The sequence below is a fragment of the Fukomys damarensis genome, unplaced genomic scaffold, assembly GCF_012274545.1.
Source record: "Fukomys damarensis isolate Sample0158 unplaced genomic scaffold, DMR_v1.0_HiC HiC_scaffold_38, whole genome shotgun sequence".
Taxonomy (NCBI): domain Eukaryota; kingdom Metazoa; phylum Chordata; class Mammalia; order Rodentia; family Bathyergidae; genus Fukomys; species Fukomys damarensis.
The window spans coordinates 28404644-28417508 of record NW_022900950.1 but is presented as its reverse complement, the minus strand read 5'-3'; the positions used below and the strand labels follow the sequence as shown (position 1 = coordinate 28417508).

The 12865-nt window shown below is 40.4% G+C and overlaps 1 protein-coding gene across 2 annotated transcripts in view; it reads left to right on the top strand.

Moving 5' to 3' along the window:
• Mipep (mitochondrial intermediate peptidase) overlaps positions 1-12865 on the top strand; it is a 153715-nt gene that overhangs the window by 3223 nt on the left and 137627 nt on the right. For both annotated transcript variants that reach the window (XM_010607467.3, XM_010607466.3), the window contains exons 2-4: positions 83-256; positions 4306-4394; positions 7119-7205. In XM_010607467.3, coding sequence (XP_010605769.1) covers positions 83-256; positions 4306-4394; positions 7119-7205 — 350 coding nt within the window. The remainder of the gene's footprint in view (positions 1-82; positions 257-4305; positions 4395-7118; positions 7206-12865) is intronic.

Genomic DNA, 12865 nt, shown 5'->3' with positions numbered 1-12865 from the left:
AAGATTTTCTTTGAAAAAATTTTTTTAGTAAATGTAAAATCATGTCTTTGGTTATAAATCAGACATATTCTGTTGGTTTCAGGGTCTCTTTGGCGTCCCTGAGCTCAGTGCCCCAGAAGGATTTCGAGTCGCACAGGAGGAAGCCTTGAGAAGGACAGAGATGCTGTTGGAGCGGGCGTGTTCCACCCCCCCTGGGCCAGAGACTGTGTTCATCTTTGATGAACTCTCTGACACCCTGTGCAGAGTGGCCGACTTGGTAAGACGTTTTGTCTGCAGCTCGACTCAACTGGACGCTGCCTCTCTTTCAAGCAGTTGACATTTTAAGCAACTAAATGTCCTGTGTTGATTTAGGACTAAAACTATAAATTTAAAAATGTCTGAAATCGGGCTCAGGATTTAGCCCAGTGACATCTCACCTGCCTGGCAAGCACAACGTCCTAAGGTCAATTCCAGATACCAAAAAAAGACCCCAAACCAAAAGCTATCTGAAATAATTAAGAGCTATTGAGTAGAAGTGGTCATGTGGAAATGTGCCTATAAGGAACAGGGAAAAGAAGGTGGGTTTGGTGGTGGACGCCTGCAATCCCAGTGCTTCGGAGGCAGGAAGTGACAGGTTTGAGTCCAGCCTGGGTAACAGTTACGTAAGGGATACCCTGTCTCAAAAGAAAAACAAATGGCTGGGGATGTAGCTCAGTGGATAGGCCCTGGGTTCAATCCCCAGCACCATGGGATGGGGGAGGAATGAGAAAAACACGGGGGGGAAATGATATTTAGAACTTGTACTTTAATATGTATATATCATAAAATGTACATGTATGTGTAACAAAAGAACAACTACTAATGCAGTGAAGACTTTTTGTTTGACAAAGGTCCTTTACTCATGAGAGCTACTACCAAAATTCTGACAGACCATTTTATGTATACATTTGTAACAAAATTCCTCTTTCATAAAATGAATGAAAATCAGTGTTTATAAACCTTTTCAGGAGTGCCTTGTTTAAAAATATCCAACTGATTGTATTAAATACATTTATAATGTTCTGAGGTTGAAATAGAAGTATACCTAGCTGTCTTCATCATCTAAGAAACTCATTGCTGAGAAATCACGGTTTTCCACCTGCCCAGAAGGGCCAGATCTCTGTGACATGCATTGGTGATGGTGCACACAATCTAATCATGATTTGTGGTGCACATAATCTAAAGTCATGGTCATTTACGATCCTATTTGCATGGCATTGAACAATCATACCTTTTATCTTTGCATTCAGTCAGTATCAAATACCTGCCGTGTATCAGACGCCGTTCTAGGCACAAAGCGCAAAGTCATGAACAGAGCTTCTGTTCTGGAGTCCAGTGGTTTTCAGATCTTGCAGAGTGGGAGCTTGGTGATAGCTTTGTCTGGGTTTTTAATGATTTAATTCTCAGCAAATCTTCACCTGTCCTCACCTCACATTTGTCAACCTGGTGACCACTGATCTGTCATCCATCCCTACTGTATCGTCTTTTTCAGAATGTCACGTAAATGGAATCTTTTTGAGACTGACTTCTTCTTTCCATCAGCCTAATACCTCACATCTTTGCTCTTTTTCAGAACATTTTCTTTGACTGTAGCATAAAGTAACCTTGTTTAAAGGTTTTTCCCAGGAGTGAAGGCCAGGGCCCTTGGCAGTCAGGTCTCAGTTCAGCAGGGTCTCTGTCCTGCCCCCTGCTGTGTGCCAGGACTGCTCTGACTGTGCCGAGCAGTGGACACTCACAGCTAGGCAGGGGATCTGTGCCTTTTTTGTCTAACTGTGCCCCTAAAGTCTGAAAAGGAAAATAACGTGAGTGGATTTTCCTTATGTGTAGACAGAGGTTGACTTTGGCCCTCAGAATCATGGAATTCATTTTTATTTGTTGTCTTAGTAATATTCTAAGTAAGTAATATTCTAGAATTTTTCTCTACATTTTGCTTTTGTTCTTCATGAAACAATTTTAAGTTTTTTGTGCTATATCTTGTCCTATTTTTGAAGTTTTCTAAAATGTATTTGTGGTGTATAATAGTATCTTAGTTTGAAAACTGTTTTTAAGATGGGTGTGGTGGCACATGCTTGTAATCTCAGCTCTGTAGAGGCTGAGGTAGGAGGATCAAAAATTCAAGACCAGCCTGGGCAATTTATTGACTTAGCAAGAACCTATCTCAAAATGGATAAAAAAAAAAAAAAAAGGTTGGTGATATAACTTAGTGTGAAGGCCTTGGGTTCAGTTCCCACTATCACAAAAGCCAAAAAACAAAACAAAACAAAAGCATATTTAAAAAGAAAAACTATAATGTAACTTATATGAATAATTCTCTGGATAAAATAAGTCAAAAAAACTTCTTTTCTTTATGAATTTTAAAGATATTACCTGTCTATATGCTCAATACCATTTAAAACAATACAAGTGTTATATAAACTATTTCTTACCAACTACAGTAGTCATTTTGTTTTATTTTTCTTTAGTACAATTTTTATGTAATGCAGTTGCTTTTCTTATTACTTTTATTTTTTTTTTAGTTTTTTTGAGACAGGGTCTCGCTGTGTAGTTCAGACTGACCTGGAACTCACTTTGTAGCCCAGGCTGGTCTCGAACTCACAGTGATTCTCCTGCCTCAGCCTCCTGAGTGCTGGGATTATAGGCTTGGCCACCATGCCCAGCTTCCTCATTACTTTTAAGATGTATACTACTGTTTTGATTCTTAACTTTGTAACTTATGAACATGTGGATTCATAATTTATAAAATATGTTGTAAATTTTACAAAGCTCATGTTTCAGATACTTTAGCACTAGTATCTCATTGTTGCTTATTGTTACAAAAAATATACGCCTTGAGTGCTGGGATTATAGGCTTGGCCACCATGCCCAGCTTCCTCATTACTTTTAAGATGTATACTACTGTTTTGATTCTTAACTTTGTAACTTATGAACATGTGGATTCATAATTTATAAAATATGTTGTAAATTTTACAAAGCTCATGTTTCAGATACTTTAGCACTAGTATCTCATTGTTGCTTATTGTTACAAAAAATATATCAAATTTTAAATGTTTTTGCATTAAAAGTTATTTGCTAATAAAATTGGGAAACTTTACGTGTGGTGGTTTTAGTCCATGTTATAATGTAGTTACAGTGTCTTCTTGGAGAATAAAGAAAATATATAGTATTTTCTTAGTTTCCTTTTATTTTCTAATTCACTGGTAGTTTTCTTTTGCAATGTACTCTAGTTAACACAAAAGCCAAAATCTAGTTTTATATGATTTCATTTTCTTTTTTTAAGAATTTGTGATGTAATTCTAGTGGTTGGTGTAGTGGTATCCGTAGTCATTGTGAATGTTATTAGATGGGGACCAGAATTCACAGTTTACTAAATAGGCTACAAAGAGAATGTGCCTTTGTTTTATGTTCAAAGACAAGAATGTGGTTAAATTGGTTTTAAAATTATACTGTGTCAGTTATACTGAGTCAGTGTTTTAAAAAGTTCTCTGAGTTATTCTCTGGGGCCTGGTTAACACATGAGAACCATATTACAAACAGTTTGGCGTAGAGTTTTAGATATGTGCTCTGTGTGTGTGTGCGTGTGTGTGTACACAGTTCTGGGGATTGAACCTAGGGCCTTCACGTTGGGCTACGTCCTCACACCTCTATATTTTATTTTTGAAACAAGGTCTTGTAAGTCACTAAGTTGCCCTGGGTGGGGTTTGAATTTGCAATTGTCCTGCCTCAGACTCCCAGAGTACTGGGGTTACAGGAGTGTGTTCCACCATGTAAGTTTTAGACTACACTGGACCTTCAGGTTACGAGCAGCCTGACTTAGAAACAACTTGGGTTAATTAGGTTAATGGAAGATTCATCTGCCTCATGTTATCTATAGCATGTACCCAGGTAAACATCCAGATCTCAGCTGTATTGACTTACAACCAAGTTGAATTACAACCAGCCCTTGGGAACTGTTTGAGTTTGTACGTCAAGGATCCACTGTACCTGAATCCAGGGTCTGTTCTTTTCAACTATAGGATTAGGGAAAATTTGCCTCATGTTCATTTGAAGGCAAAAGAATTTTCTAAAATGAAATTAAAGGAAGTGTTTACTTTGGAATGAAACTTGGTTCTAAGGAGTAAGAGTCTTAGAAGCCACTTTGCCTTCCTGGTTAAGGAAACATTTGGCAATGGAAATGCATTAAGTCAAGCTCAGTGGCATATTTTAAAACAGGGGTTTTCATTTTCATCTTTAGATCTTCGCAGCAGGCATTCCAACAATTCCTTTGTGGTTTTGTCTTCCCCTTATTAGGCCGATTTTGTGAAAATTGCACACCCCAAACTGGTGTTCAGAGAAGCTGCAGAAGAAGCCTGCAGGAGTATTGGCACCATGGTGGAAAAGTACGTGTTGTCCCTCCATTCCAGCGCTGGGTGAATGTTTTCTGGGTCGACTGCAGGTGGTGTCCTGCATGGTGCTTGTGCCCACCTGGCACAGTGGGAGGTGGCCTGTGTGTCCACTGGGCAGGGCCTGGGGCAGGTGATGTGGGCACAGCTCTCTTCCTGTCCTCACTGTAGGTGGGGTAAAGCTCACATGCCCCTCAGGTGCTGTGAGGATCAGCTGAGGTAAATGTAAAGTACTTCAGAGGTGTGAGGCCCCTCCCATAACTCAGTAGGCACATCCTGTAACTTTCACCATCGTCATTGCTTACTGTGAGTGAGGGCTGTGTGGTCCTAGTGGCAAGTTGGAGTTCTAGAGTAGTGCACAGCTGAATTGCTGTCCCACTCCAGTAGCGGAACTTATGTATGCACCAGGTAGTGCCTTTGGGCTCTGCTGAGTTGGAATTGGGGGACCCAGGGAGACTGTAAAACTTGGAGGGCCCACAGACTACAGGGAGAAGCTATGCTGACGTAAATTATTTTAAAGTAATTTTGAGGGGGCCGGGGATTTGGATTTAGCTCAGTGGTTCTTCTGCCTGCTTTGCAAGTGCAAGGTCCTGAGTTTGATCCCTGGTACCAGGAAAGAAAGAAAGAGAGAGAGAAGGAGGGAGGGAGAGAGAGGAAGAGAAGAGAAAGAAAGAGAGAGGGAAGGAGGAAGGAAGGAAGGAAATTTTTGAGGTAAACTGAAATGTTTTAAAGCCATTTATGAGAGCTCCAAAGTGTTGATTAAAACAACTGCAGACAGTGCCATGTTCCAAAGCACTTAGGTGGTGATACCACATCAGAGGACATGTGAAGTTAGGGAGAGCCCTGGAAGTTACCTGGCATGAATTTACAAGGGGAAATAGGGATTGGAAACATCACAAGACTTGTTCCATGAGCCAGAAGTTGGAGGAAGAGCGTGACTTCTCCTGTTACGCAGGGCTTCCTTGGAGAATGACGTCTTAGGATGAGCATTTGTTGCTTTCATTGACAACATTGCTCAGTAATCATGATACGTGTACTTTCTTACAGTGACTGAGAATCAGTTTGCTGAAGGGATAAAGTCCCTGCCATGTCCAGACCCTGGACAAGCTGACAAGGCTACATGGGGGGCAGCTGGGAGAATGACCATCACCTGTGGGGGGGACTTGAAGGGGGTCAGCATGGCCAGGCCCCCACCTGAAGTACTCAAAAGCTGTGTCCTGTGGGGTACAGCCTGGCGCAAGGATGAGCACTCTTGAGAGGCAGTTGTTATCACACGTTTATTGTACGAATTTGTGTCTTCTACCATGACATTACTATACATGTGACACTTGTTTTGTGGGAGGAAAACAGAACCACTGTTGATGAAGTGGTGTTGTATATCTACCTGCGATCTTCCCCTCACTGTGGATAGCTTTTCAGTTGTCTGAAAAGAAAATCTTGGAAGAACCTTCATGGCCTTGCCTAGAGCTTTGCTTTCTCTAAGCATTGTGAATCAGCAAGTTCTGGGGTGGTAATTACCCCTTTTAGTTTAACTGAATCATAGCTAACTTCTTCAGTCAGTATTTGAAAAATCAGGATTATTTCAGCTGATATGTGGAACTGATTGATTTTCTGCTAGTAGGGGAAAAGCCTTAAATTTGGTGTAGTTGTTTATAATGAACAAATAGAGCCTTTATCTTAGGAGCTTCCAACATAAAACAGTGTCAGATTTGTGGTTAAATTTCTCAAGACGACACAGTGCAGGTCACCTTGAAATTGCTGTCCTTGAGACAGGAATGGCTTTGTGGGTGAGCAGAGCAGGAGGAGCTCCTGACTCCTCTTAGTGATGGCGGGAGTAGGTGTGTGTGGCCCCTCCTGCTGAGTGTGTAGGTCGGCAGTGACAGCCTCAATTCCCTCTGTTTGGGAGAATGATGGCAAAAGAAACCCTTTGGGGTGTGTGTGTGTGTGTGTGTGTGTGTGTGTGTGTGTGTGTGTGTGTGAACTTGGTTCTTTGATTATGAATTGATGGGGAAATTGGGCCATTCTTGAGGCCCTGAGTAAGAAATGATAGTTTTTTGTTTGTTTTTTTTTTTTTAAATAACTGTGCCTCTCCCTGAGGAGCCACCAGACCAGGGCAGATTGTATCTAGTCCAGTCCTAACAGTATGCCAGGGGTTTGTGTCACCTGGGTCCTGATGAGGTATGGCAGGTTGAGTTGAGATCTCTGCTTGAGTGGTGGTACTTAGCTGTCCCGGCCTCACTCAGGAAGGCCAGCTGGGCTGGCAGTGGTTCATTGGGATGAGGGATGTGCACCATGCCCACATGAGCTCACTTTATCCTCCCAGCACTCTATGGTCTCAGCGACTTGCCTACAGTCGTAGGGCCACAGAAGGGCCAGCCTTGCTTCTGCATGTGGCCGTGGAACCTGTGTCCTGACATGGCACAGGGAGCCCAGGGTCTGTGGGCTCTCTTTAGAACTGGAAGAACTTTGTGCTGTTCAGCCACCTTCCCATTCTCACTTTTTCTCCCATAAGAAACTCCAGTTTCTGCCAGTATTTGCCAAGGGGAACTGATTCTCCATCAAGTCACCGGTCACCACATTTTACCCTCTCTTCCTTCCTGTGACTGCCCTCAACATTTGGCCTCTGGGCTTGTGCGTGCTACCTTCTGACACCATTTGTTTGATGTAGATAAAAATAATGTATTAGAAAATAAGCTTTTTTTTCATTTGTAATTTTTCTAGGTTGAACACGAATGTGGAATTATACCAAAGTTTGCAGAAATTATTAGCTGATAAAAAGCTTGTGGACTCCCTTGATGCTGAAACCAGGTACTCATGGCTTTCTTAGCATTTGCTACAACTGGGCCTTTAGAGGAGGGACTGGAGCTCTCCTGGGCTCCTGCACTTACACAAGGTCTCATGGTGCTTCTCCCACCTCCACACCTCTGCTTCTCCACACCTTCTCTAGGACTTCGCTTAGATGGCACCTCCTCACCCCAGGCAGGTCCATCCTCTTACTTTAGCTTTTTTCTTCATAGTTCTAATCTGCTTGCTAATTTGTGTTCATCTTCCTGCTTCTCTAATTGCCACTTCCCAGAGGGCAGGGCTTGGTCTCTGGCTGTATCCTCAGTGCCTACTGTAGGTGCTTAGCTAATGAACTATTGGACACAGCTGGTGATTACACTTAGCCTTACGTTTAAGACTCCATAGTCAATGCCATCAGTAGATATAAGGAAATTGATTTATTTATTGGATGGGTATCAAGGGGCTTAAAGTGATTCGCTTTGCTTCATTAGATTACATTTGTTAATCTGATTTGAAAGGCTTAATTTCTAAGTCAGTATATACTGGTAGGAATGTTTGATATCTGATCTTGGATAGATTTTTGTCTTTGCTCAAATTTGCTTATAAAGTGGGGGTGATAGGGTTTTCCTTTATTAGCTAATGATATTTGTGTCATAACTAGATTTTTTCATCTGTTTAATCTGCTTTTAATTTGTGGGACATTTACTTCCTTGAACTACTTAATTACCCTCCTGCTTCTTTCTCCATTTCTGTCTCCAAATGTGGCTTGTGACCCCAACTGAAGCCCTGTTCCATTGTTGAGCCTTACTTTTAACTTATTGACAGGGGTGTGATTACCCGGTCTTATTTCATTTCATCCATTCTAATGCTCAGGATACTAGGAAAGCTAACATTGTCATCACAATACTTGGTTTCATTATAATTTTAGGCTTGAGCATGATGTTGCCTTCATGAGCAAAGCCAGTAAGATAGGCCAGTCCTGTGCCATTTAGCAGCAAGGGTTAACGGTCTGCCTGTTTTTCCTGGTGCTCTGGATGTCAGTGAGACACTACCTAGCCCTCTGTGCCCTCATTGGGTCTGTTGGAATCTCCTTGTGTCAGTCCTGAGAGCACCTGCATCTCCTCTGGGCATCCTGAGATGACACAAGCCTCCACCTTGTATCTGGAGCTGGTCCCATGGACACCAGAATACACATCAGGTACCCAGTGTTGGCCTCCAACCAGCAGGAAACCACACCAGGAGCCTCAGAGTCCAGCACTCCACACCTTTCCTTAGCTGATGTGACAACTTTGACAGTTGCCACAAACAGTGGTTTATAGAGAGGGTAGCCACTGAGCTGAGAAATCAACACAAGCTTACAGACTACAAAGAGGAATGTGACGTGTAAGATTACAGTAGCTTCAAGAAAAGTGAAATAGCTAGGAATTAACCTAACCAAGAAAGTAACAGACCTCTCTCTGCAAAGAAAACTACAGTACTCTGAAAAAGGAGATTGAAGAGGACATCAGAAAATGGAAAGATGTCCTTTGCTCCTGGATAAGCAGAACCAATATTGTCAAAATGGGTATTTCAGTTAGTTTTCTTGTTGCTGAGACAAGATAACCTGATATCCAAAGTTAAAGAAGAAAGATTTATTGGTTCACAGCTTGTAGAGCTTTCAGTCTATAGTTGGCTGGCTCCAAGGCTTCTAACTACTCCTCAGATGGAGACTATTATCTAGCAGATATAGTATAAAGAATTCAAAGCAATTCAACCACCTAAAATTAAAGACCTAGTCAAGAAATGGGCAAGTGAAATGAATAGATAAATAGGAAGAAGTACAAATGGCCAACAAATTCATGCAAAAATGTTCAACACCTCTAGCCATTAGAGAGATGCAGATTAAAACAACACTGCAATTCTGTCTTACGCCAGGAAGAATAGCCATAATCAATAAATTAAAAAATAACAAATTCTGGCATGACTGTGGTGACTGTGGTGTAGCATGGCAAAGGGGCATTCTGGAGGACAGAAAGACTTCATGATGGCCAAAGGCAGCAGAACGGCAAAGTAGCAAGTGACAAGCAACATAGCCCACTTTCTGTCCTTTATATTCTATCCAAGTTACCTTCCTATAGAGTGGGTGGCACTCACACCCCAAGAGGGGCATCCATAATCCTAGCCTTGCAATGTAAATCAGTTCTACCATCACATCCTTAATTCCAGCACTATATACACTAGATCCAGCCACCTCCAAAAAGCCCCACCTATGACTGCATGAAGTTTTAGGGAAACATCTAGATAGAAGCCATAACGATAGCTATATTTCCAAAACTGTTATACAGATCCAGTGCAGTCCTAATCAAAATACCAACAGCATACTTTACAAAATGATATAAAACAATCTTTAAATTTATATGGATTCAGAGGAGACCCAGAATAGCAAAAGCAGTTTTGAGTAACAAGAACAAAGCAAAAAGCCTTGCAATACCAGAATTCAAGCTATACTACAAAGCAATAGTGATAAAAATGGCATGGTACTGGAACAGAAACAAATACATGGATCAGTGGAACAGAACACAGGATACAGAAACTTCTCCAGACACATTCAACTAGTTTATCTTTGACAAAGCATCTAAAAGCATGTTGGAGGCAAGAGAGCCTATTCAACAAGTGGTACTTGGAAAACTGGTTATCTGTTTGCAGAAGATTGAAACTGGATCTGTGTCTCTCACTGTGTGTATACTAAATTAAAACCAAAATGGATCAAAGATCTAAACATTAAAACAGAAACATTAAACTCACTGGGAGATAAAATAGGTAAAACACTTGGAAGACAAAGGTGTACAAAAGGATTTACTAAACAGAATTTCAGTTGCACCAGAAATAACAGCAAGAATAAAAAAAATGGGATTATTTTAGACTGAAAAGCTTCTGTGTAGCAAAAGAACTAGTAGAATGAAGAGACAGTCTACAGAATGAGAAAAAAAATTTCCAACTACTCCTCAGAGACTATTATCTAGCAGATATAGCATAAAGAATTCAAAGCAATTCAACCACCTAAAGTTAAAGACCTAGTCAAGAAATGGGCAAGTGAAATGAATAGAGATACAGAGGAAGAAGTACAAATGGCCAACAAATATATGAAAAAATGTTCAACACCTCTAGCCATTAGAGAGATGCAGATTAAAACAACACTGTAATTCTGTCTTAGGCCAGGAAAAATGGCCATAATCAATAAATTTAAAAAATAACAAATTCTGACATGACTGTGATGAAAAAGGAAACCTCTTTCATTGTTGCTAGGAATGTAAACTAGTACAACATTATGGAAATCAGTATGAAGATTTCTTAAAGAGCTAAAATTAGAAATATCATATGACCCAGCTATCCTCCTGCTAGGTGTCTTTCCCAAAGAGTTTAAGACATCGTCCTACAGTGATACATGCAAAACAATATTTATAGCAGCACAATTCATAATAATTAAATCCTCAAAGCAGCCTGCATACCCATCAATAGACAATTTGCTAAAGAAATTGTAGCATCTATATGTAATGGAATACTACTTAGCTATAAAGAAAAACAAATTTGAGACATTTGTAGGAAAACAAATGGATGCACCTAGAAAATACAATGTTGAGTGGACTAAATCAGACACACCATCTTCGATATCATACGGTATTTCTCATTTGAGTAAGGCAAAGTACAAATTAAGGGAGAAATACAGGAAGGATAGAAGGAGACAAGGGGCTGGATCTCTTGCAGATGGAAAAGAGTCTGGGGACCAAGGGTGAGAGATGAGGGGGTGGGAATGGGGAAATAGGTAGAGTTAAGATACACCAGGTACAAGGTCCTAATAACTTCAGTGAATGTGGACATTCATAATATGCCATAAACATGAACTAAGATTAATAATAACAAAAGTGAAAAGAAAAGGGGTCTTAGAAGACAGAGGGGGAAGGAAGGAGATTAAAAGAAGAAATTGTATTATGTACATGTAGTAGCTCCCCAAGATGATTGTAAAATGCAGTTACTGAAAACATGTACTAATAAAATACGATTAACAAAATAAGATTATTAACATTCCAGTTGACACTTCCAGGTTTAATGTATAGAACTTGTAGTAGGCTAACATGATTTAGATACAAAGGACTTGTGCCAATAGGATGGATACATTCCACAACTGCAGATGTTGCTAAAAATGCAATAGGGACTTTTGAATAACAAAATGAGAAGCACCATGGGAAGCAGAAGATAGGTGAAATATTAATAGTCTAGAAAGGGGAAAGCTTTGGATATGGGAGTATATTGGAGTTTGAAGTAATAACTAAAATATTATAGCATTCATACATCAAGAGTGTTGGGTAGCACCCCCAAAAGAACTTTTAGAGTCTTTCCTACAGTAGCATAAGACAGGGCTAAAGCAAAGAATTGAAGATTTAATAAAGTATCTTGTCCTGATAAGTTAGTGTACAGAAGAAATGATTTGAATTAACTCATCCCATTTCAATTTGTTTCCTACCTGCCCCCCCTACCCTTTTTGAGACACGGTCTTGCTATGTAGATCAGACTGGCCTTGAACTCACTGTGTAGTCCAGGCTGGCCTCGAACTCGGAGCAATCCTCTTGCCTCAGCCTCCCAAATGCTGAGATTATAGGTGTGTGCCACCCTGCCTGGCTAGATTCATCCCTTAGCACTAGTTCTGTGAAATAGTCACATGTTTTGAGTGGTTCCATTGGTCCATAAATTTGGAAATTTGACATTTTAATATTTTTTCCCCAGTTGCAAAATTTCACTTATTAGAGTTTCTAATCTCAGCCATAAAGAAACCTGTTTAACTGTGGTTTTCCAGAACTGTATATTCCCTATTCAAAAATATAACAGCACACTTTCCAGACAATATAACAGAGGGAAAACCCTAGTCACAAAAGCCACGGAAGCTGTACTATACCTTAAAATAAACTCTAGAAGGCAAAGAGTGTACACTTACACACAAGTGCGTGTGAACACACCCTGGGAAGTGTGGAAAAGGACTGAAGTAGAGAAACTGCAGTACTGTATTCTTAGCTAAGACTGAAGGAAGCTCAGTAGTGCTCTCTACTGGCCTGTAACTTTACTGGGTCCAATCTATATCTAAAATGATTTTTTTTCTTACTACTTTAAATGACTTTAAGGTCACACAGAATAACGATGCTAAAATAGGTGAGAAAAATCTGGGACCATAACCCAGAGGGATATGTACCAGATAATAAAACATGCTGTAAAAATACTGTATTTAGAAAGTGTCATACTTAGGCCTGAATAGTTGATTAAATCTGTGAAAGAATGGAGGAATTTCAGCCAGACGTAGATCCATGGTAGTTTGTATTTAGTATATGATAGAAATGTCATTTTACATTAGCAGGGGAAGAGTTCGTCTTCAAGATTAGGCCAGGGACCTGGGATTTAGCTCAGTGGTTCGGTGGCCTGCCTTGCAAGCACAAGGACCCAAGTTCAATCCAATAGTTGATTAAATCTGTGAAAGAATGGAGGAATTTCAGCCAGACGTAGATCCATGGTAGTTTGTATTTAGTATATGATAGAAATGTCATTTTACATTAGCAGGGGAAGAGTTCGTCTTCAAGATTAGGCCAGGGACCTGGGATTTAGCTCAGTGGTTCGGTGGCCTGCCTTGCAAGCACAAGGACCCAAGTTCAATCCTCAAT